The sequence below is a fragment of the Ahaetulla prasina genome, chromosome 3 (genome assembly GCF_028640845.1).
Source record: "Ahaetulla prasina isolate Xishuangbanna chromosome 3, ASM2864084v1, whole genome shotgun sequence".
Lineage (NCBI taxonomy): Eukaryota > Metazoa > Chordata > Lepidosauria > Squamata > Colubridae > Ahaetulla > Ahaetulla prasina.
The window spans coordinates 78493527-78515748 of NC_080541.1; the positions used below are offsets into that span (position 1 = coordinate 78493527).

Consider the following 22222-nt stretch of genomic DNA (forward strand, 5'->3'; position numbering starts at 1 on the left):
GTATTTGGTAAACTAAGGGTTTTGGTACAACATGCTAAATGAGCACTGCCATACAATCAGAGTAGGGAGAGATGTTTATGAAGACCTGTGTGGCTTAATATTTGAGGTTAATCTGCTCTATCTGCTGGCTTGGAGAAGGCTGTCTCATCAAAAATGTTAAAGGAGGTGAAACACTGACTGGTTTCTGTATGCACAAAGGAAAATACTATTTCTCTCTTTGCCTCAAGCATGAAAATGCCTTGAGCTGCCTCTGCGTAAGAAAATATAGCTATGTTCCAACTCATAGATTTCAGCATCTTTCAGAACAAAAGTACACAATCACAGCTCCAGGGCAGTGTGCCGTCTTCAAAAAAGCCTCCACGTTATTTTTAACCAAAATGCATTAATGCGGCAGAAAGGAAAAGGGAAATATATGATTAACCACAGCTAATTTTCAATTAAATTTAAAAACAAAAGCGAAGTATCTGAATTTTTCAGAAATCATAATATGATGACAACAATGAGAAGAGAAACCAAATATTAAATTAAAGGGAAATTATTTTTCTATATTAAATATTCACTCTCAAAAAGATGAAACTCGCAACAGCTTCTGCAAGCCCCTCCTTAATTAAATCATATGGTAGCTTCTATAAAACCAAAAGCAAACTGTCCATCACAACTTGCTACTGGTTATGTTTTGTCTGAACAAAAGCGCATACCCATCATCTCATGGTGGAAATTTATTGAGAATTGAGATGGTTTTTCATTTTCATTGTGTGTTTCATTAAATGCATCTCTTAAAATGCAATCCAAATGTGACATTTTCATTTTGTAAAGAAGGATGAGCTGGAATTGACTGCTCATTTCAAGACTCTCTGCAGGGCAACATAATCCATAATTCCAGCTTGAACAACATCTTTTGATTTATGATCCATACAACCTGATTATAAGCATATTTATTAGCAAATAAGAGTTTTAACTTCACCAAGGCCTAAATTAACCTATAATTTATAAATTATAATTTATATAATTTATAAATATAAGGGGCGTGCATAAGAGCACAAAAGTGCCTACCGTTCCTGTCCTATTGTTCCCTTCATTATATCCAATTAATATAGTTGATGCATATTTTTAATTATATATATATATATTTTCTTCAAGATATGCTGTTTTATCTATGACATTTGTTTGTGTATACTGTTGTGACAAAAAGAAATTGAAAAAAATATTCAAATTCAGCCAGTGGTGGGATTCAAGTAATTTAACAACCGGTTCTCTGCCCTAATGATTTCTTCCAACAACCAGTTTGCCAAACTGCTCAGACAGTTAACAACCGGTTCTCCCGAAGTGGTGCGAACTGGCTGAATCCCACCACTGAATTCAGCTATATATAAAATTAAACTAATTGTCCATCTCCACCATAGATCATCTTCAGATGGGAAGGAGCTAAGAACAGGCAGAAAGGTAGAAAGGGAATATTTAACCCTTAAGCAATTTCTCAGCCATTATTTTATCTGCAAGAAAATAAGTCCCCTATACCTGGCTGGGGAATTCTGGGAGTTGAAGTCCACCAGGCTTAAAGTTGCCAGAGTTGGAGATCCTTGACCTATACTGTATCCAAGAACATAAATACAGGTAGTCCCTGATTTAAAAACACAATTGAGCCCAAAATTTCTGTTGCTAAGTGAGACATTGGTTAAGTGAATTTTGCCCCATTTTGCGACTTTTCTTGCCATGGTTGTTAATTGAATCCCTGCAGTTGTTAAGTTAGTAATACAGTTTTTTAAGTGAATCTGGCTTCTCCATTGACTTTGCTTATCAGAAGGTCACAAAAGGGGATTACATGACCCCGGGAACTGCAACAGTCATAAATATGAGACAGTTGCCAAGCATGCAAATCTTGATTATGTGACTATGGGGATGCTGCAATGGTTGTAAGTGTGAAAAATGGTGACTTTTTTTTCAGTGCCGTTGTAACTTTGTACAATCACTAAGTGAACTGCTGTAAGTCAAGGACTATCTGTAGGTGTGAAGCTGCTTGAATGTAAATAGGCAAGGAATGAGAGGGAAAACTTTCTATTGGAAAGCACTGCCTCTTAGAGAAAGAAATACTGGACATATTCCTTAATTTTACAGTGGAGACACTTAACCATATGTAGTTTAACTGGGAAACTGTGATCACCCTAGACCAAGCCAAGTCTAAAAACACTAGACAATTCCTGGAATCCTGGCACTCAGATAAACTGGTCATCAACAGCACATAGATATAAACAACATCTACATACTATTCAAAAGAGACAGTCAAAAAGCCAAAAAGGAAACTAAAAGATTGAAACACCTCCTCACCAGCAATCAACACCCAGATGAGCAGAAATTTCCACCAAGATTAACATTAGACCAATAATCAAGAAGCAAACAATACTTCAATCAAGGAACTGCCAAACAAGCTAACAGTAAACAACAGCTGAATCAAGGAACCATCAAGACCACTCCCACCAAAACTGATAGGGCAAGCCACTTGAATATAAAATGAGAGCAAACTCCACTCCTTACTAGCACTGATGATGTTACCTAGTTTGGTATTAAAACATCTGCAAGAAAACAATCAAGTTCAGTGAGCACCAAGGACCCCACAACTCTGGGCATAATATTACATAAAACTGCGTTCAACAACATGCTCTCCGATTTCCAAATTGTACTAGATTTACACAAATCTGCAATGATTTTATGCTATTAAGGGTATTCATTAATAAAACTAAATCTGAATTCTTTATTGTCCAAGTGTGATTGGACACACAAGAAATTTGTCTTGGTGTATATATTCTTGGAGTACATAAAAGAAAAGATACATTCGTCAAGAATTATAAGGTACAACACTTAATGATAGTCATAGGGAAACAGTCAATATAAATCTTAAGGATACCAGCAACAAGGTTACAGTTGTACAGTCATAAGTGGGAGGAGATGGGTGATAGGAATGATGAGAAGATTAATAGTAGTGCAGACTTAGTAAATAGTTTGACAGTGTTGGGGGAATTATTTGTTTAGCAGAGTGATGGCATTCGGGGAAAAACTGTTCTTATGTCTAGTTGTTCTGGTGTGCAGTGCTCTATAGCATCGTTTTGAGGGTAGGAGTTTATGTCCAGGATGCGAGGGGTCTGTAAATATTTTCACAGCCTTCTTTTGACTCATGCAGTATACAGGTCCTCAATGGAAAGCAGGCTGGTAGCAACTGTTTTTTCTGCAGTTCTAATTATCCTCTGAAGTCTGTGCCTGTCTTATTGGGTTGCAGAATCAAACCAGACAGTTTTAGAGGTGCAGATGACAGACTCAATAATTCCTCTGTAGAACTGGATCAGCAGCTCCTTGGGCAGTTTGAGCTTACTGAGTTGGCGCAGAAAGAACTTTCTTTGTTGTGCTTTTACGATGATGTTGGGTGTCCATTTTAGGTTGTGAGTTATGGTAGAACCTAGAAATTTGAAGGTCTCTACTGTTGATATTGTGTTGTCTAGTATTGTAAGAGGTGGTAGTATGGGATGGTTTCTCCTAAAGTCCACCACTATTTCTAGGGCGGTGATTATCTAGACAGGAAAAATCCAGGGAGAAAAAAATTCCTTGCTACCATCTAATTATTGTCTGGGTTTCTGCAGCCCACAAATGGTAGGCTTAATTAATAACGTATAAATCTCTGCCACTGATTTTGAAGTGGCCATCCTTGTACAAAGGACTTTCAAAGACTTTCTATCCTGAATCTCTTAAATTACAACTCATCCAGAAATTCAGTTCTGTTCATTTGGGTTTCAGCGGAGACAATAATTGCATGTTGCACTATAGATAGTAATTAATTCAGCATTAATGTGAAATTTTTGTGTTACCACCTATCAAGCTTTCCCCCCCAAGAGATTGGTGTGCTTATTTTGAATACATTCGAGTTCTAATTAAATTATCCCTACCAGTGTATTTTTCTCCCTTATAATCTCATTATTCACAACCTAAAATGCCCTCTAACCGAGCAAAGGAGAATAAACCATGTGTCTGATGACAAGTTGGCTAGGAGTAGGAAGATAAGGAATTGGAAGCTTCAAAATGATATTTAGATGATTTCTAATTGATCAGAACAGGCAAAGTAAGGATATGAAAGTCAATTCTCCTAGTAATGCTATTTTAGAATTTCACGTTCTTGCCATCAGCCCTTGCAGCAGTGAGCAGTAATGATCGTCTATAATTCCTGATATCTTCACATTGCAGCTAAACAGTAAAAGTCCTTGATCCTCCTTTCAAAATCCAAATTTTAAAACCTCTAGTATCTCATGCATAGCACTGCATTTCACAAACAAAAGAGCTGGTTAGAAAAAAGACACTTCCTTTTCAACACAGGACAAATCGCATAAACTATGATTTCACCTCTCAAACCTGCTATATTTATTCCCCAAATCACAGAAGCGGTTTGATGGCAAATTATGATTAACTCCACTTCTGCTGATTTGAAAAACGAAGAACAAGTGAAAATTACTGCCATACCGAGCTACTGAGAGTTTTGCAGCAACAAAAAGAAAAACCCCAACTCAAAGCTTCCACAGGTCCTGCTAATTTTATGCTGAAAAGAAAATGAGAAAAACATTTGTCAGTTTTATCTGGAATTTATTTTGCCTAGACTACCGAAAAGTTTTATAGAGCCATAAAGGTAATATGTCAAGTAAATGAAGTTTACAAGACTTGAAATTCTAGAATTAGGAAATAAGCCAAAAAGTCCTTCTCACTGAACAAAAACCATGCAAAAATGAACTTTGCAGCATTCACATATAACACATTGAAATAGTAGCTGGAACAAAACAATCACAGCTCTTTCACAGTATTGTGGGAGCAGAGAAGTTTGGTGTTAATAGAAACCTCGAGGGGACAAAACTGAAAGGAGGCATGGAAGTCCTCACTTGAAGCCAGGTTTAAAAAGTTTACAAGATCCCAAGTGAAGCCAGATGTTGAAGGATCTAAAACTCATTTAATCAGGTCACATTATTTTGCCTTCCCACTCAAAAGCTCTGGAGTCTGATCATTCTTCTAGTACATTTGGGGCAGAAGATCTGTTCTGTGTACAAGTGTGACCAACCAACCAAGTAATTAGAAAGCAAAGAAAACACAGTTTATGTGAAGAAAGGTAACAATGTCAGATAAACTTCTATAATAGAATGGAAACAGAGTAGAGGAATGGTGAAAGACATAAAAGAGGTAACAAATAAGAGCAAGCAACAGTGAATTCCCCCATTGACACATAAATAGAAAGGAATGAAATCTAAAAGATATTATTAATATTAGTTTTTTTTTTAAAAAACAGAGCAATCAGCTCTTGAAACAACTACCGGTACATAGCAAAGAAAAAAACCCATGAGATTTAAGCTCTCATTATTTATTTCCCATAAGCTATAATGGGAACTTCAGTTCCTTAAGACAGACCTGTGAGCTTCTTTTGGAAGAAGCTGGAGGAAACATAGAGAATTAAACTGACATTTGATTGAAACAGACTCCAGCCAACAATTTAATGCTAGAAAATGTTTTCTTTTATGGTCTAATAGCCACATGTTCTCATGTATTTGCAAATTGGTAACCCAGGTATTCTAACGAAAGATGTAAAAACAGCAGAGGCCTACATGACTGTATCATGAAGAAAATAACATTTTGTCTAGAGATGTGAGGAAAAGTGCATTTTTTCAGGGGAGGGCAGCACAAACCAAACAGGAACATTTACTTACCAGCTAAATGGTTGGCAATCTTGGTAATGGGCTTAGGAGGCAGGGCGGGGGGTTGTTTGAGGAGGGAAAGCTGCTTCACTGGGGTGTCTTCATGATCTCCAGAGAAAGCAGCAGATTTTTTAGGGGGGAGTAGCAAGACTGGTTTAGATGTAGGTTCTTGAGGGAGGTGGATTCCAGATTCACTGGACGTGGGGCTCTCTTCAGACACTGGAGGACACAACCACAGCACAGACGCAACAAGGTTACAAGCAAAGCAGCAGCAGAAAGACAAAGGCAGCAGAGCAACGCAGATTTAAAATGTAATTAGCCATATTTTACTCAGACGTACAAAGAAAAGGAGGAAGAAAAAGAGAGAGAGAGAGAGAGAGAGAGAGAAATTCTGGTGCTTTCACTACAGACCTATCACTAGTATGTCCTTCACTAGCAACAATCTAGGGACAAATTCTCTGCCTTTTTTTTTTTTCTCAGCTTACTTCTGCTGAAGTCAACTGACTAAATACCATAACTGGTAGTACTACATTGGCATTGCTTTTAAAATCCTAACAGTGCCTTCGATATTCCTTTTCTAAAATCCATGGGTTATTCAGGATGTAAAAAACTCTTTACAGAAGTATTTAACAAGTGTTTTTTTTACACTGAGGTCTTTCCCATTGACCAGACTTGCAAAATATCCTGCATGCTACAAAGGATTTTGATATTTATTGTTAGGTGTATCACTTGTACTCAAAGTCTGTAGACTGTCCTAGAATATTTCCATCATGACTGTATATCTCACAGAAAAACATGAAGAAATGCAGAAGTTTCAAAAAAGGATTCTTGTTATAATTGTTCTTCAGTGAGTCTGTCTGTCTACCCATCCATCCATCCATCCACCTTCTATCTCTATCTTATCTCTACTTATTACTCTATCTATCTATCTATCTATCTATCTATCTATCTATCTATCTATCTATCTATCTATCTATCTATCTATCTATCTATCTATCTATCTATCTATCTATCTACCTACCTACCTACCTACCTACCTACCTACCTACCTACCTACCTACCTATCTATCTATCTATCTATCTATTTATTTATTTATCTACCTTCTCTCTCTCCCATCTCTACATCTGTCTGTCTGTCTGTCTGTCTGTCTATCTCTATCATCAGCTTTCCAATTCTTTTAAAAGTTATCGTCATCATTCTGTCCTGTTAAATAATTTTCAGAGACATAATTTTATCTTAAATATCCAAGAGTATTTCTGCTTGGATATTGATGGTGGGAGCTTTCATTTATCTTTTCCAACTCAGGATAGTATTAATACACTGAAAAACTGCTTTTGGCTTAGCTGAACAATTTAAGCTGTACAATTTCTGCCAAGGACCAGCATGTCTTGTCAAGTTACTATGAACATTGCTTTTGAGAAGAATAAACCCCACTGAATTTGAAAACTACCTAATTTGTCCTTCGTTTCATAAACACATCACATTCCCTTTTCAGTACATGGTACTTTGTCACCTCCATATATTGAAAGAGAGAGAGAGAGACAGAGACACACAAAGAGAGAGAGAGATGATGACAAAATCTCACTGATGACATAAGCTAAACTTTGAGCTTGTTCATGAATATGCCAATTTTTTTTTTGGCAGGAATTCTTCCATCATGAAATGAGTTTTCTGTATTGAAATTAGATCAATGGAAAGGCAACATTAAAGTACTAATATACAAGCTACTGGGTCGAATTTACATTCCATATATTTCTGTTGTCTATGGAAAGTATGGAAACTTTAAAAATAATAATCCTTTCCTGCTCTTCCATGCCCTGCTTCTTACAAATATCTCCATATTGTTCAGCCATCATACTAAGAAACACGATGTCACTGCTTTCTTTGCATATACTTAATTCCTTTTACAGCTTTCTAGTGGAGTGGTCAACACTACAACTAACCACAGTAGTTTCTACAAATTAGATGTTGGAAAAAATAAATGGGTGTACTCTTTTAGTTTTCCCCAACCTGATCCAATTCAAAACTAGGAAAAAAGACAATGGCAAGCCAATTCTGGAAACAGTTGCTGAAAAAACTGCTTGTCCATGTAATCACCAGGAGTCAAGGTTGCCTCAAAAGATTCTTTCTAAATTATGTGACTCATGATGGAATTGAAAAGCTACCTGTTCCATCCATGACCTCTGGATTCGGGAGCACTTCATAACTACAGGAATCTCCAGATATTGAACATGGCTCCAGTTCAGATAGGGCTTGCAGTGATACTTGGCTGGAACTCAACGCCTGTCCATTCTCCAATGATCCCTCTTCATTCTGTATAGAAAGCTCTCCATCTAAAAGAAAGCACAATAGTATGGGATAAAATCATAAAGATCATAACTGCGGTTGCAAAATCAATGAAAAAAACCCTTAATACAGAATAGAATAAACCTAGTTATCCAAGTATACAAATATATCTTTGCTTTGGATGTATTTGTAAAAATGGTAACTGGTTGTTGGGACATTATAATGTAATGAAAGAAAGACACTGGAACAGGATTGTTCAGTGTGTACTTGGCATTGAGCTTCTTAGAGCAGGGCACCTCAACCCCCACCTTCCATCTTGTTTCAGGTTTTGAGTGCAATACCGGTCCCACCTGAACTCTTCCGTACAATAATCATAATATAACATAACATAATAACAGAGTTGAAAGGGACCTTGGAGGTCTTCTAGTCCAACCCCCTGCCCAGGCAGGAAACCCTACACCATTTCAGACAAATGGCTATCCAACATTTTCTTAAAAATTTCCAGTGTTGGAGCATTTCCAATTCTGCAGGCAAGTTGTTCCACTTATTGATTGTTCTAACTGTCAGGAAATTTCTCCTTAGTTCTAAGTTGCTTCTCTCCTTTATTATTTTCCACCCATTGCTTCTTGTTCTACCCTCAGGTACTTTGGAGAATAGTTTGACTCCCTCTTCTTTGTGGCAACCCCTGAGATATTGGAACACTGGTATCATGTCTCCCCTAGTCCTTCTTTTCATTAAACTAGGCATACCGAGTTCCTGCAACCATTCTTCATATGTTTTAGCCTCCAGTCCCCTAATCATCTCTGTTGCTCTTCTCTGCACTCCTTCTAGAGTCTCAACATCTTTTTTACATCGTGGCGACCAAAACTGAATGCAATATTCCAGGTGTGGCCATACCAAGGCATTATAAAGTGGCACTAACACTTCACGTGATCTTGATTCTATTCCTCTGTTTATGCATGTTAATGTTTATGCATGTCAATGTATGTTAATCTACAGACTGGAATATAGCATTTTCTGATTTGCAAGTCTTGGCACATCTTCTGCACAGGTTCTTGACTGGTGCATCAGAACAGAATGCTTGACATATCCCTGTTTCATTTCATTTCCATTGAAAGTCTCTATTTTTTTTTATTTTATTTTTTTGTTTACATTTATACCCCGCCCTTCTCCAAAGACTCAGGGTGGCTTACAATGTATAAGGCAATAGTCTCATTCTATTTGTATATTTTTTTTTTACAAAGTCAACTTATTGCCCCCCCAACAATCTGGGTCCTCATTTTACCTACCTTATAAAGGGTGGAAGGCTGAGTCAACCTTGGGCCGGGCTCGAACCTGCAGTAATTGCAGGCTTTGTGTTCTAATAACAGGCTTCTCTATTGCCTGAGCTATCCTGGCCCATTAACATTTATGAAGTCTTGGGGAAAATCTTGGAACTGATATCAATATTACGTAAACACAAATAAAAAATACTGCTTAATTAATTATAAGTAATTATAGTGGATTTAAATAACACATTATAATTAACCAATTACAAGAAATAATGTGCAACTAATCAGGGAATTGTCTAAAACTAATCTACATTTGATTAGACCAATGAAAATACAAGCTAGAAATTGCCCAGTCTTCATTATTTATAAATCCAGATATATAAACAGCAGCAATTTGGTTTCCCAAAAGTTCTAATACTTCATTAGAATTTTGGGATGATTTTTATGACCAATATGAATATCTTTGATTTTGAATTAGCTAGGAAATTTCTTTCTTTTTGTTTGTCTGTGTGTGTGTGTGTGTGTGTGTGTGTTTGTGTGTTTGCTATCCAAGGACTTGCCATTACAGACAATGATTGAATGTTGCTTGAAGCTGCCTTTTCTCAGCCTTCTTTTTCAGAAGGAAAGAAAGAGACTACAATCTACCCAACTTCAAAGGGTTGTTTTTTTTTGAAAGCGAGAGAAAGAGTTTGGAAATGGTGCTGGATGGAAATGGATGGAAATGGAAATGGATAAGCAGATTGAACTTAGAGGGAGTTCTTAAGTTTTAGATAAACTTCCTTAAGTTTATCTTCACATTTCCCCCCAGCCGGACTGGAATCAATGAGACTTATATTCAACCGAACATCACCTGATTGTGCTGTCTGGTAAACAATTACATAAAAGCAAAATGGTAAAGCTAATCATAATTGTTTTATTTATTTATTTATTTATTTAATTTTGTCATAACAATATACACAAGCATAACACAAAAGATTATATAATATATAAACAATATATGAGGAGAAACAAGGTAGTATAAGCATATATATATATATATATATATATATATATATATATATATATATATATATATATATATATATATATATATATATATATATATATATATGAAGAAACAATAGGACAGGAATGGTAGGCACGTTTGTGCTCTTATGCACGCCCCTTAGAGTCCTCTTAGGAGTGTGGTGAGGTCAACAGTGGATAGATTTTGAATAAAGCTTTTGGGGTTATGAGAAGAGACCACAGAGTCAGGTAATGCATTCCAAGAATAGATAATTCTGTTACAGAAATCGTGTTTTCTGCAATCTAAACTGGAGTGGTTGACATTAAGTTTAAATCTGTTGGTAGCTCTTGTGTTATTGTAGTTGAAACTGAAGTAGTCATTGGCAGGAAGGACATTACAATGGATGATTCTATGAGCTAAACCCAGATCCTGTCAAAGGCGACGAAGTTCCAAGTTTTCTAGACCCAGGATATCAAGTCTGGTGGAATAAGGTATTTTATTGGTTACGGAGGAATTGAGAACTCTTCTCGTAAAATACCTTTGGACACGCTCAACTCATATCAGAAATATGGTACAGATTCCAGATAGGCGAGCAGTAATCAAGAATTGGCCTAGCAAATGTTTTATATGCTCTGGTCAATAGCGTGGTGTTTTTGGAAAAGAAGCTACGTAGAATTAAGTTAACAACTCTTAGAGCTTTGTATTACTTGTGTTAATTGTATTACTGCCTTCCATTTCTAAACGATATATAAAATAACAATTCAAAATGCATCAGTTGAGAACTGCTAAGTCAAATGCACTGAATATTGCTAAGTCAAATGAAAGACATTTGAACTGCATATATAAATGTTAAATTTGAGTACTGCGTAGTCTCTTCATTAATATTTCACTGAACAGAAGGATTTAAGATCAAGCTGCTTGCTGTCATCTGTTGAGTTAGATGGTTGGAAAGCATACAAGAAATGAAAAAAAAAACACTAAACAACTTTAATTTTTTTTTTAACCAAACAGCAATCTTGCAACTATACAGAACAAATTACGCTAAAGTGTTGTGTTCTTCTTTAATGGGCTTAGAAAAAAGTTGCCCTTTTTTAGTACGGTATTCTATTTCTAAATTTATTATTCATTTTTCATGAAATGATCCGTTAATTGCTTTTACTTACTGATGTATTTCTGGGCTTCAAAATTGGGCTCAAAGAATCATACAGTTAAAACAGTCTTTATAATTTAGCACCACAAAAAGCTGTGGTAGATACAACCCAGATGTTTTTTTGCATACGTCACAAATGTTATTTTCAGACAATAAAGTAGGCTTCCAATTAGTAACCATTTTAGATTGTTGCTTTTTTTTTTCTTCGCAAATACTTAAATTCCACCAACAAATAGGTTGAACTGGGACACAGCTGATGAGAAGGAAGATTTGAGTCTCATTTCTAAGCAGAACTGGAGGGGAATGGTCTCCAGTTCTGCTAGATCATTATGCCCACCTATATTTCCCTTAGTGTCACAACTGATTTTTTTTTTGTTGTTGCATGGCTTGGGCACCATTCCAATGGTTTGGTAGCCAAGCACTCTTGATCTGTTTTCAAAAGATTGGAGATAGCTTGTGCTAAAAACTGGTAATTCATTTTATGAAGAATATCCTAAGATTTGATGTGCATTAGGTGTTATAGAGACAGATTTTTCAGGTGACTTCTTAATAACCTCAGGAATTGGGTATTTCAAGAAGCAATCCAATTTAGATGAAATATGAAGTGATAATTTGGTCCATTTACGAAGAACTGAAATTGTGATGGGGATTTTAAATGAAGTGTTGTAAGAGATGAAATAAGATAATTAATGTTATAATAAGAAATCAGAAATTAAGGATGGAAGTGATATTGTTTAAGTTAAAGGGTTTCAGTATAAAAATTGAATAGCATGAAGTATCTTGTTTATATAAATGGAGAAATAAGATAATTAATTGAAGCAATGTTAAGAATTAGGATGTGAAGGGCAGGTGATAATATTATACACTATGTATAATATTATACACTGATGATAATATTATACACTATTATTAAGAAGAGATTAAGAGAAAATAAAAAGTAGAGAAAAAAGAATATTATGGCAGAAATTGAAATATGTAAATTGTATTTGGAAAAACCAAAAAAAGAAAATTGGAATGGATTATAAAATATATATAAGTATGTTATACGTTGTATAAGATGTGACCCAGTCAGTACTCTGTTCATAAAATATGTATATAAAAATGTTTAATAAAACTTGTTTAAAAAAAAGGAAGCAGCAGCAATCCAATTTATGAGCATCTAGCATCCATCTTTTCATAATGGAATATTTAATCTGAAAATTTTGTAACACTGAATATAACTCTGAAACTTGAATAGGATTTTATGGTCTCTATGACCATCCTTTCTTGTAAAAATGTGAACGGAGCTCCCCCCCGCCCCTCTCAATGCTGTAAAAATATGGATAATTGAGCTAGAAAAATATCAGTCAAACAATATTTTAATATAAAAGCTGCTCCTGAGTGCATTTGTATTTATTGTTTATTGTATCAGTAGTTGGAGTCCAGCTATTATAAAAATCCAGATCCAAGTCCTAGACTTGCTACAAGAAATTCTTGCAAAAAAAGATAATATTATCCACACCCTCCCATTCAATTCCCACTGTGAGTTGACAGTGTTTCTTACCTTTATCAAATATTTCCTTCAGAACTCCTCTCTTGATAAGTTCCTCTCTGCTTTGCCTCATTGATATTTTTCTTTCAAGCGCTAACAAAAAGAAAGAAAATACAAGTTGAAAAATAAACTCAAAAAATATTAGGAAAAATTATTTTCATCCCTTGAAATACTTGTATAATCCTGAAGACTTGAATAAACCTGAATCATGGAAATGCTTTTACATCTTCTATTTTTGCAAATATTTTCAACTTTACGAAAAGGCATCTGCCCTTATTGTCCTCCCATTAATTGATTTTACATCTGACTTAATATTAAAGATTTCTGTTTGGTGTGGTGATGAGCTGAATTTATGAATTTCCAAGGAGATCATGTGATCTTTTGATTGCTTTATTGCTTAATTAGTAAGCAGAAAACTTCTTTTGTTTTTCTTTGCCTAAATTACAGCTTTATAGTGTCTTTCATTAGATTAATTATGGGTTTGAAATCAGGAATCACTTCCTGACCTTCAGAGGGACCACAGCTTTCTTCAGATTGTTGAAGAACAGCTGAAAGATTGAACTGGTGATGAATTTATTCCCAATTCAAAATGAAAAACAAAACAAAACACAGAGAGAACGCTAACAGCTTTAAAGGCTCTCTCCCATGGATTATGGTTTTTTTTTAGAACAACTGTCTTTACACATATTTATCTGTGAATTAAAGCTTTTTGGAGTTAAAACAAATACTTGATGCTTTCAGTCAAAAAATATCCGAGTTGAATTTTTTAGTAATCGATTCAATTGAGACAAAAGTTGCTCAGCTTAGTGAGGAAAAAGACCTGGTAAATTATTAGGTTGTCAACTGAAACGGCAGTAACAATAACACAGTGATACTATTTTTGACTACCAAAAAAAGACAAATAATTCAGCACAAATTAATGATTCTATTTTAATAAACCAATTAATCACAATTCATTCCTATTTTTTAATGCTTAAATTTCGAATACAGAGAAAATTGGCAGAAAGGAAATCATTAAGAACAATTATTGATCTTAAAAAAATAACATGGTTCTTCTGAACATAAATACGAAGCTGCTTATGTCTATCTATTCAGGAAATAATAGGCTTTGTTTTTTTTTTTTAAATTAACTGGATTAAAATGTAGCATTTTAATCCTTCGACCAGCATTTTTTCCTAATACCTTGATTTCTCTTCCAATCATCATTTCAGCCGTTAAGTTGACCCATTCTATTTCTCAAGGAAGCTCTTAATTAACTCATATAGTGAACCTGACCCTGGAATTTCTACTCTGTTTTAATAAAGACACTCTAACAATAAAATTTCAGCTGGAGTTATTATATGCTAATGATATTTTATATATTGTTGATCATTATGAATATTTTATGTCAAGATTTATTAATATTGTGTAATAATACCTATTAGATGTCATTCTTCCCAAATAGACCAGAAGGGAAAAATGATCAATTTTTCCTTTCTGGACGATTTTATTATAAAACTACTAATTCTATTTTATTGTAAAACTTCATTAACAGAATCCTGCAAGTCTGAAAGTACAAATCTTTCAGTGTCTCCTTTACAGCCTGAAAAGCTAGAGGGGTGTGTGTGTTCCTTCTAAGCATCTTTCTCTGCCTATTATTCAGCTGCAGGCTATGCCTTCTCTTATTTGACCATTCCATAGGCAGCATTTCTTTGCCTTGTCTCTCAAGGTCTTGCTCACATTATCCCAGGTTATTCAATTCAATACAGAATGTATGAAATATGTTCTATGATCTCTGGAAAGCCAGAGGAGTTATGGTGAACTTTTGAAGAAAACTTTGCAAAAGTGGAATCAATGACTGTGGCAAACAGCAAGGAACCGATGAGCAGATTGGTTCCATGGAACCTCTCATGATAAAGAGAGGATGAAACCCCCCACACACACATGCATGTGTTCTGGACCGTTGCTCCACATGAGCAGTCCTCAGGACAGTTTGAATACCGAGAGATGACATGATTAGCCATCTTCCTTGCAACCATAGTGGAGACTTTTAAAGCACAGTATGTTAGCGAACCTCCCTTTCTAATCAAGTCATTGATTAATTAATTAATTAATTAATATCTTGTTTCCAAGATATTAAAGACCTTTGGAATGACAACTTTGAAAATGCTGGATGTGTCTATCTTTAATCCTGAATGAAAGAACATTTTAATTGTAAACGTAAGAATTTAAGGAATCTGAAATAAGTAGCAATCATGCAAAAAGCACTATAGTTATATTATCTAGCCCCTCTGATATCTTGGCAGAGACTTGGTTTCTTTTTCATTACAGCAACAATTCTACCATGATTCTAGTATTAAAACCAACAAGGTATATCTAAGATGTCTTGGACAGAAATCAAAGGGTGATCATTATTCACATGGTAAACTTACATTTTGGGACAATTGTAGTTTGAAACTTCCATGTAAATAGAGGAGTTAATTACTAATAGACAAGGCACTTACATACATGAGGTGGCATTGTTCTATTTGGCTTTCAAATCCATATATTTGTTAATATAATTTGGGGAACATTAGTATGACTTGAAGATGGGAATTATATCAGAGGTGGGTTTCAGCAGGTTCTGACCAGTTCTGGAGAACTGGTAGTGGAAATTTTGAGTAGTTCGGAGAATCGATAGTAAAAATTCTGACTGGCACTGCCCCCATCTATTCTCTAACTCCCAAGTTCCAGCTGATTGGGAGGAAATGGGGATTTTGCAGTAACCTTCCCTTGGATTGGCGGGGAATGGAGATTTTACAGTATCCTTCCCCTGCCATGCCCACCAAGCCATGCCCACCAAGCCATGTCATGCCCACCAAGCCACACCCACAAAACCGGTAGTAAAAATAATTGAAACCCACCACTGAATCATATATTTAAAAGTGGGATTTATCATTATATGGAAAACTATGGATTTATCAGGCACAAGCTAGAACAAGAATGGTTTTTTTTTTTAAAGTGAAAAAGAGCACCTATCCAGACTTGAACTTTTTCAAATGCTTTTCTGGCCTTACTAGAAGTTTCTTTCCTTGAGGGAACTGAATTTTAAAAGAGAATTTTTCAAATTGCCACCTTCGTGATTATGTACTCATGTTTTATATAATTTTTATTTCATAGAAAAAAGTCTATACAATAACTGTCAATTTTCCCTCAGACATTAAATGTCAAATAAGGTCACAGTTTGGTTGCTATTGTAGTATATACCTACTGGTGCCAGTTCACATCAAAGGATTTTTTAAAAAAAAATATATCTGTGACCTTTCAGGAAATTTGCAAATCTCTTTATTTCCTGTTCATTGCAAGAGATAATTACACATGCTGTTCAAAGGGTTTCTTAAGATGTCAGGCCTGCTGAATCTATCACTGAAATATTGAGTCCCACTGAGAAACAGGTGCACAGCTTCTGTGATTCTGTCAGGCATCAATAGCTATTTTGATTTCTCATTCTTTCGTCAAGAAAACCAGCACCACACGTATTATCTAAATTGAGTGTAGGATAGTAGTTACTATCATAGCTGCAAGTTACATAGTGCCATTTTAGCTCTCTTAAAATCTTTTACAATGTTATTTGTCTCATTGTCCTCCCTAAAATCTAACCAATCCCACCATGTTTCATTTCCTTGACCATTTTTTAATACTTCATATTAACATAGCTCTCCAGCCTGATGCTGCTGATCTTCATATGATTTTGCTTCCTTCATTTGATTCTGCTACAGTAAATATTTACCCAAACAGAGCTTCTAAGCGAAACATCCATGCCAATACTTTTCTACACAAATGTCCAGAATTATATGCGACTTCAGAGAAAGTCACTGTTATTGTCTCTGCCATATATGGCTTTCAAGAAAAATGAGTGATAAATGAAGTATATTCTTCCTTCTAGAATATACCTCAGTTAAGCTGCCACAGTTTCAGGGAAGGAATTTTTCACCTGCCGTATAGATCTAACCAGACGCAAAGCCAGTGGTGTATCTGAACAGAAGCACAGATACAGTGGCTGAGAAAGCTATGCTTCCTTACCAAAAATTAGCTTAATCACTACATCAACACTTTTAAGAATCCATGTGCACGCATGAGCAGTTTCAATTCTGTGATGTTGCAGTATTTTCCCCATCAACATCAAAATGTTTAAGAGCAATGAGCCAATATGCAGAACAACTTATTCACTGACTGGCTAACTACAAGTTTGTTTGGCAACGAATCTGTGTTAATTTAAAAAATGATCTGCATTTTAGCAAAGGTGGGAAACTTCACTGCTTGGTAAGAGTTTTCTACATTTACCATTTGGTAAGAGGGATAGTACATTAATTTGTGGCAGAAGGCTATCTTGAAAACATAAACAAACCTGACTTAATGTGTTATTTGAGCAACTTCAGATTTCCTTCTAATAAGGACTGGTCTTTCTGCAGAGGAACCCAAGCTACCAAAAAGTTCCCTCCCCCCCTGAAATCTCTCCTCCTCCTCCTCCTCCTCCTCCTCCTCCTCCTCCTCCAAGCCAGTGTTGATTCCCGATGATTGCATGGACCAGTCCCTGCAGTTACCTTGGCATGAAGTGGTTTTCAGAAGTGGTTTGCCATTGCTTCCTTCCTAGGGCTGAGAGAGAGTGACTGGTCTAGGTGGGACGAGGACTCCAATATCCTAGTTTATAGTTCAGTACTTTAACCAACAACTAGTTTTCTCCCATAAATTCTTACTCCCGCCAAAAAAGCTCCTGCTGTTACCAAGGAACCTTTTTTTTAATTCTTGTTTTCAGTGGAAGGGGATTTACAGACTAAAAACTCCCTTGTATTTACTTTTGATTTAAAGAATGTCCTGATGTTTAATATCAAATAAAATGAGGCTAATAATGGAGAAAATACTTTCCCACCTTTAGAATTAACTTAATAAAGCGTTTTTTCTCTAATCTACTTCTTCCAGTGTTATTTTCAGATAGTTTTACAAATCAACTATATAGTAAGTCTCAAAGCCAGTTGGCAGTTTTTAGCAACGTATCTTTGCATTTAAATATAAGCCTTTGATTGCTATGTGCTTGGTTATTTCCCCCCTACCCAGTCTCTTTTATGTTTTATGTTATGATGATATATTATGTTTTAATTATTATAGCCATTGACTATATGGGAACCTATAGATTAATGTAGTTCTTAAAGAAAAATGAGATAAATACATTTTTTGTTACAAGGTTCAGAACAATGGTTCAATGAACTCTGGGTTCAATGAAACCCAGGGAAATGCAAATCAATGGCATCTGAACGATGCTAGAAGCCTTAGCTAACTGTGGGAAATGCACTGAGAAACTTCAAATCAGGTACATCTAGATCTTTCATAAACTGAAAGTCTATTTAAGAAGAAAGTATTTTCTTGAAAAGAGAATCCTTTAGATTGGATAGAAATTCCAGAATGAATTATTCATAGGCAAACTGAAAAGGGATATTGAATTATATTATTTCCTGATAAAACAAAAGATGTTTATCCATAAGGCACAAAAGAAACCCATTTTAACCAAATCTAGGCAGGCTTAAAGGTCAGCCAAAATAAAGGGAAGTGGGTAGGCCATCTATAATGCAAGTGCTTTTTCCTTTTGTTTAATTTCTTTGTGAGAAACCACAAGCATGTCTTTGAGCTCTCCCTCAGTTTGTAGCAGTGCCATCATCACAGGAAGCCAGATGGATGACATTTTCTATTGAGGGCTGGAGATTACCATCTCTATTACAGCCACCGGAACTATGTCTTTGTGGTTGGAAGGAGACATGATAACAGATTTGGAATTGTAGCTGAAAATGACAATCTACCTCTAGTTTTCCTTTCTCTGCCCTTAACACATTAATTATAGGAACATGTAACCTAATTTTCTACAGGAAGTCAAGGAATTTTTCATTTCCACCTTCTTCTTATTAGCTTGTAAAGAGAGACACAAGATGTGGCAACATCATGATCATTTTTTTCCAGAATGAGGTGTATGATGAAGAAGTCAAAAATATTAATACTAGATTTTGTCATGGAATGTAATAAGAATACGGATTCCCAGGAAGGAGGAGGTGCATTCCAGAGGAATAGGAGGCAACTCATCCATGATCATTGACCATGATCCATGATCTTATGTGTGGGAGAAAGAGGATGAAGGCAGCTCCTTCCTAATTCTTTGTTGATGCAGTGCTCAGTTTGGGAAGATTTTGTCTATAGGTGTGAAACAACAAGTATGGAAGAATTGACACGTGTCCTTCTTGGTTTTGGGCCTGACACACTCTGTGATGAGAAAGTTATGCAATTGTTTGGATAGTCCTGCCTTACGCCGATCTCCATTGAGCATAAAATAATGCTGCACCGATCAATTTCATAAACTGCTTCATTGTAGTTGACTTATTTTTTGTCAGTCAAGATTTCTGGTGAGGTATAGAGACCTGAAGTGTCCCTGAAAAATGGAGATGACATTACCGCTGAAACTTATAGCCGCATGCAGGATCTGGGCCTGCAAAATGTATCTGGAAAGAGAGATCTTCAGATTGCCCACTTATTTGTGTCAACTAAGTTTCAAATCTAGTGAATAGGCTTCCCCATGCACCCAGATTTCAAAGTCATCCATCAATGTCAATGAAAGTTTCTTTCATTTGAATTTCCATCAGCAAACTTATGTGTATATCTAACCGACTGTTCCAGCCATAAAGAGAAAAAAAATGATTGCCATTGACACTGTGACCAGATGAGAGAACTAAGAAATTAAAACAAACAACAAAGGTATAACAAAAGAAAACAAGAACGAGCAAACGTAATGACAATGTGATGAATTGCTTACAAAACCCATTTCAGGTATTTTCATACTTCCATTAATAGAGATTTCTATTAAGGAAGAAGGTGAACATAGAAAGGGCAGGTTGCATTTTAAAAAACCCAGAAACGTAATCTCAGTTTCAAACAGGTTTGGAGCAAGGTGAGAAACATCGTATTTTACTTAGCTGAATAGCAAGAACATTATGTATTTAGTCAGTAGTCCTTAACTGCAAAACAAGCCACATTAGGATGTTCTAAAAATAGCTACCCAATCATATCCCCTGGATTAATCGCAATGAAGAGTATCAAGCCACCTGGAAAATTCAGAGACTCAATAGACAGCAGCAGAGGTTTTCTGCTGATTTTCCACTATCAAGTGATCCTCCTGCCTATATATCAGTAGTGGTATTCAGCCAGTTCTATCTGGTTCGGGAGAACCAATAGTGGCGGCTGTGGGAGGCTCCACCCACTCACCCGGACGTCATCATTTCTGGTTTTTGATGCTCTGCGCATGCACAGAAGGTCCTGCGCAATCACGGAGGTGGTGCGTGAGAGCGAAGCGAGCTAGCGCGCGCTTCACATTTGCGAAGGTAAGTGAATACTACCCCGCTATACATCCCAGATTTGGTGATCCTACCAATGGTCCAGATAATACAGAACAGCTTCAAGCCACAATCTGGGTCCTTTACATCAGCACAGATTTAATGCTGCAGCTTAGAAGTCAGTGTCATAACCTGAAAACAAAGTGGGATTTACTTTTAAGTAGGCATATGTAAAATTACAGTGTAGGTACCTGATAAGCCTAATTGACTCTTAGAGATCTTCTAGAGATAGAATATTAGACTCTCTACCAAGCTTAAATCTAGGAAACCAATTTGGAATAACATACCATAGTCTTCTGACATAGATGGAAAATGGCACTTAAGATGGGTGACTTTTAATAACTGCAACAAAACAGATCACACAGATCCAACAAAACCACTTCAGGAATGCAGGTGCCTCCCAAAATATGGAGCCACCCCCTGGTGGGTTGCTCCCAGTTCGGTCCGGTTCTTGCGGTAGTCTGGTTCTTACTGGTAGTAAAAGCGGCAGGAGACTCCGCCCACCCTCCCAGCCGTCATCATGGATGATCTGCACATGTGCAGAAGCTTCTGTGCGTGTGCTCCCATTGCGAACCGGTAGTAAGGGTAAGTAGAACCCATCCCTGGAGCCACCTGAATAGAATCAGGACAGGCCATGCCAGAACTAACGCAAAGTGTGGAATGGCCGGAAGTCAGCTATGTGATTGCACTGCAACAAATTATAACACATATAAAAGACATAAGAATGTCTTCTAAGGAAATTTCAAGGCACCTGGGATGATCACATCGCAGTCACACTAGAAGCAGTTAGATGGCTAGCTTCCTTAGATATCAATTTATAACATCTATCCCATTGTGATTCTATGGCTCCATATTATGGTGATCTGTAGAGAAGTATACAGAGGGTCAATATTATGGTTTTATCTTAATTTAATATATTATCTCCTATATTCTATTGTCCATTTATATATACACACAGAGTGATATATATATATATATATATCGCGTAAAATTGGAAGTGTCTTGGTGACGTTTCGACGAGTCTCATTCGTCGAAACGTCGCCAAGACACTTCCAATTCTGTGAGAAACCCGAATAACCAAAGACCTACATACAAACACCGTGAAAACCTCAGAAAACACACACACACACACACACACACACACATATATATATATATATATATATATATATATATATATATATATATATATAATATATAGTTTGCTTAAACACGCTCTCTCTCTCTCTCTCTCTCTCTCTCTCTCTCTCTATATATATATATATATATATATATATATATATATATATATATATATATATATATATATATCAAATCTGGGATGTTTGGCATATTTGGGTCTTTTCCTGTGTAAGGTTGAGAGTATCTTGGCGACGTTTCGACGAGGTCTCAGTCATCATCTTCAGGCTGGTGCTTTCGGCTTTGTGCTTGTGGGAAGTGGATCTGCGCCACTTCCTTGCCTAGACTTCTCACTGAGAATGCCTACACAAACGTCACTGAGTAATCCATTTTTCAGCACCAAAGAAGGGGGAAAAACACTGAATTAAAGCATTTAAAAAAGCAAAGAAAGCAAAGAAACAAAACCAAAACGCCCAGGATCATCCTTCCCTGCACCATCGCACCCTCAATTTCTGTCATATTGTTTGGTGGCCCTGTATATACTAACCACATATCAATAGACTATAATAATATCAATATAAATCATAAGGATTACCAGCAACAAAGTTACAGTCATACAGTCATAAGTGGAAGGAGATGGGTGATGGGAACAATGAGAAGATTAATAGTGCAGATTTAGTAACTAGTTTGACAGGGTTGAGGGAATTATTTGTTTAGCAGAGTGATGGCGTTAGGGAAAAAACTGTTCTTGTGTCT

At 36.1% G+C, this 22222-nt stretch overlaps 1 protein-coding gene across 2 annotated transcripts in view; it reads right to left on the reverse strand.

Moving 5' to 3' along the window:
* The window catches only part of PHACTR1 (phosphatase and actin regulator 1), a 137455-nt gene that overhangs the window by 40702 nt on the left and 74531 nt on the right, over positions 1-22222 (reverse strand). The window contains exons 3-5 of one of the 2 annotated variants that reach the window (XM_058176648.1): positions 12972-13052; positions 7881-8048; positions 5727-5933 (exon numbers count right to left, since the gene is read on the reverse strand). In XM_058176648.1, the coding sequence (XP_058032631.1) occupies positions 5727-5933; positions 7881-8048; positions 12972-13052 (456 nt within the window). The remainder of the gene's footprint in view (positions 1-5726; positions 5934-7880; positions 8049-12971; positions 13053-22222) is intronic. The other variant, XM_058176650.1, reaches the window with a different exon arrangement.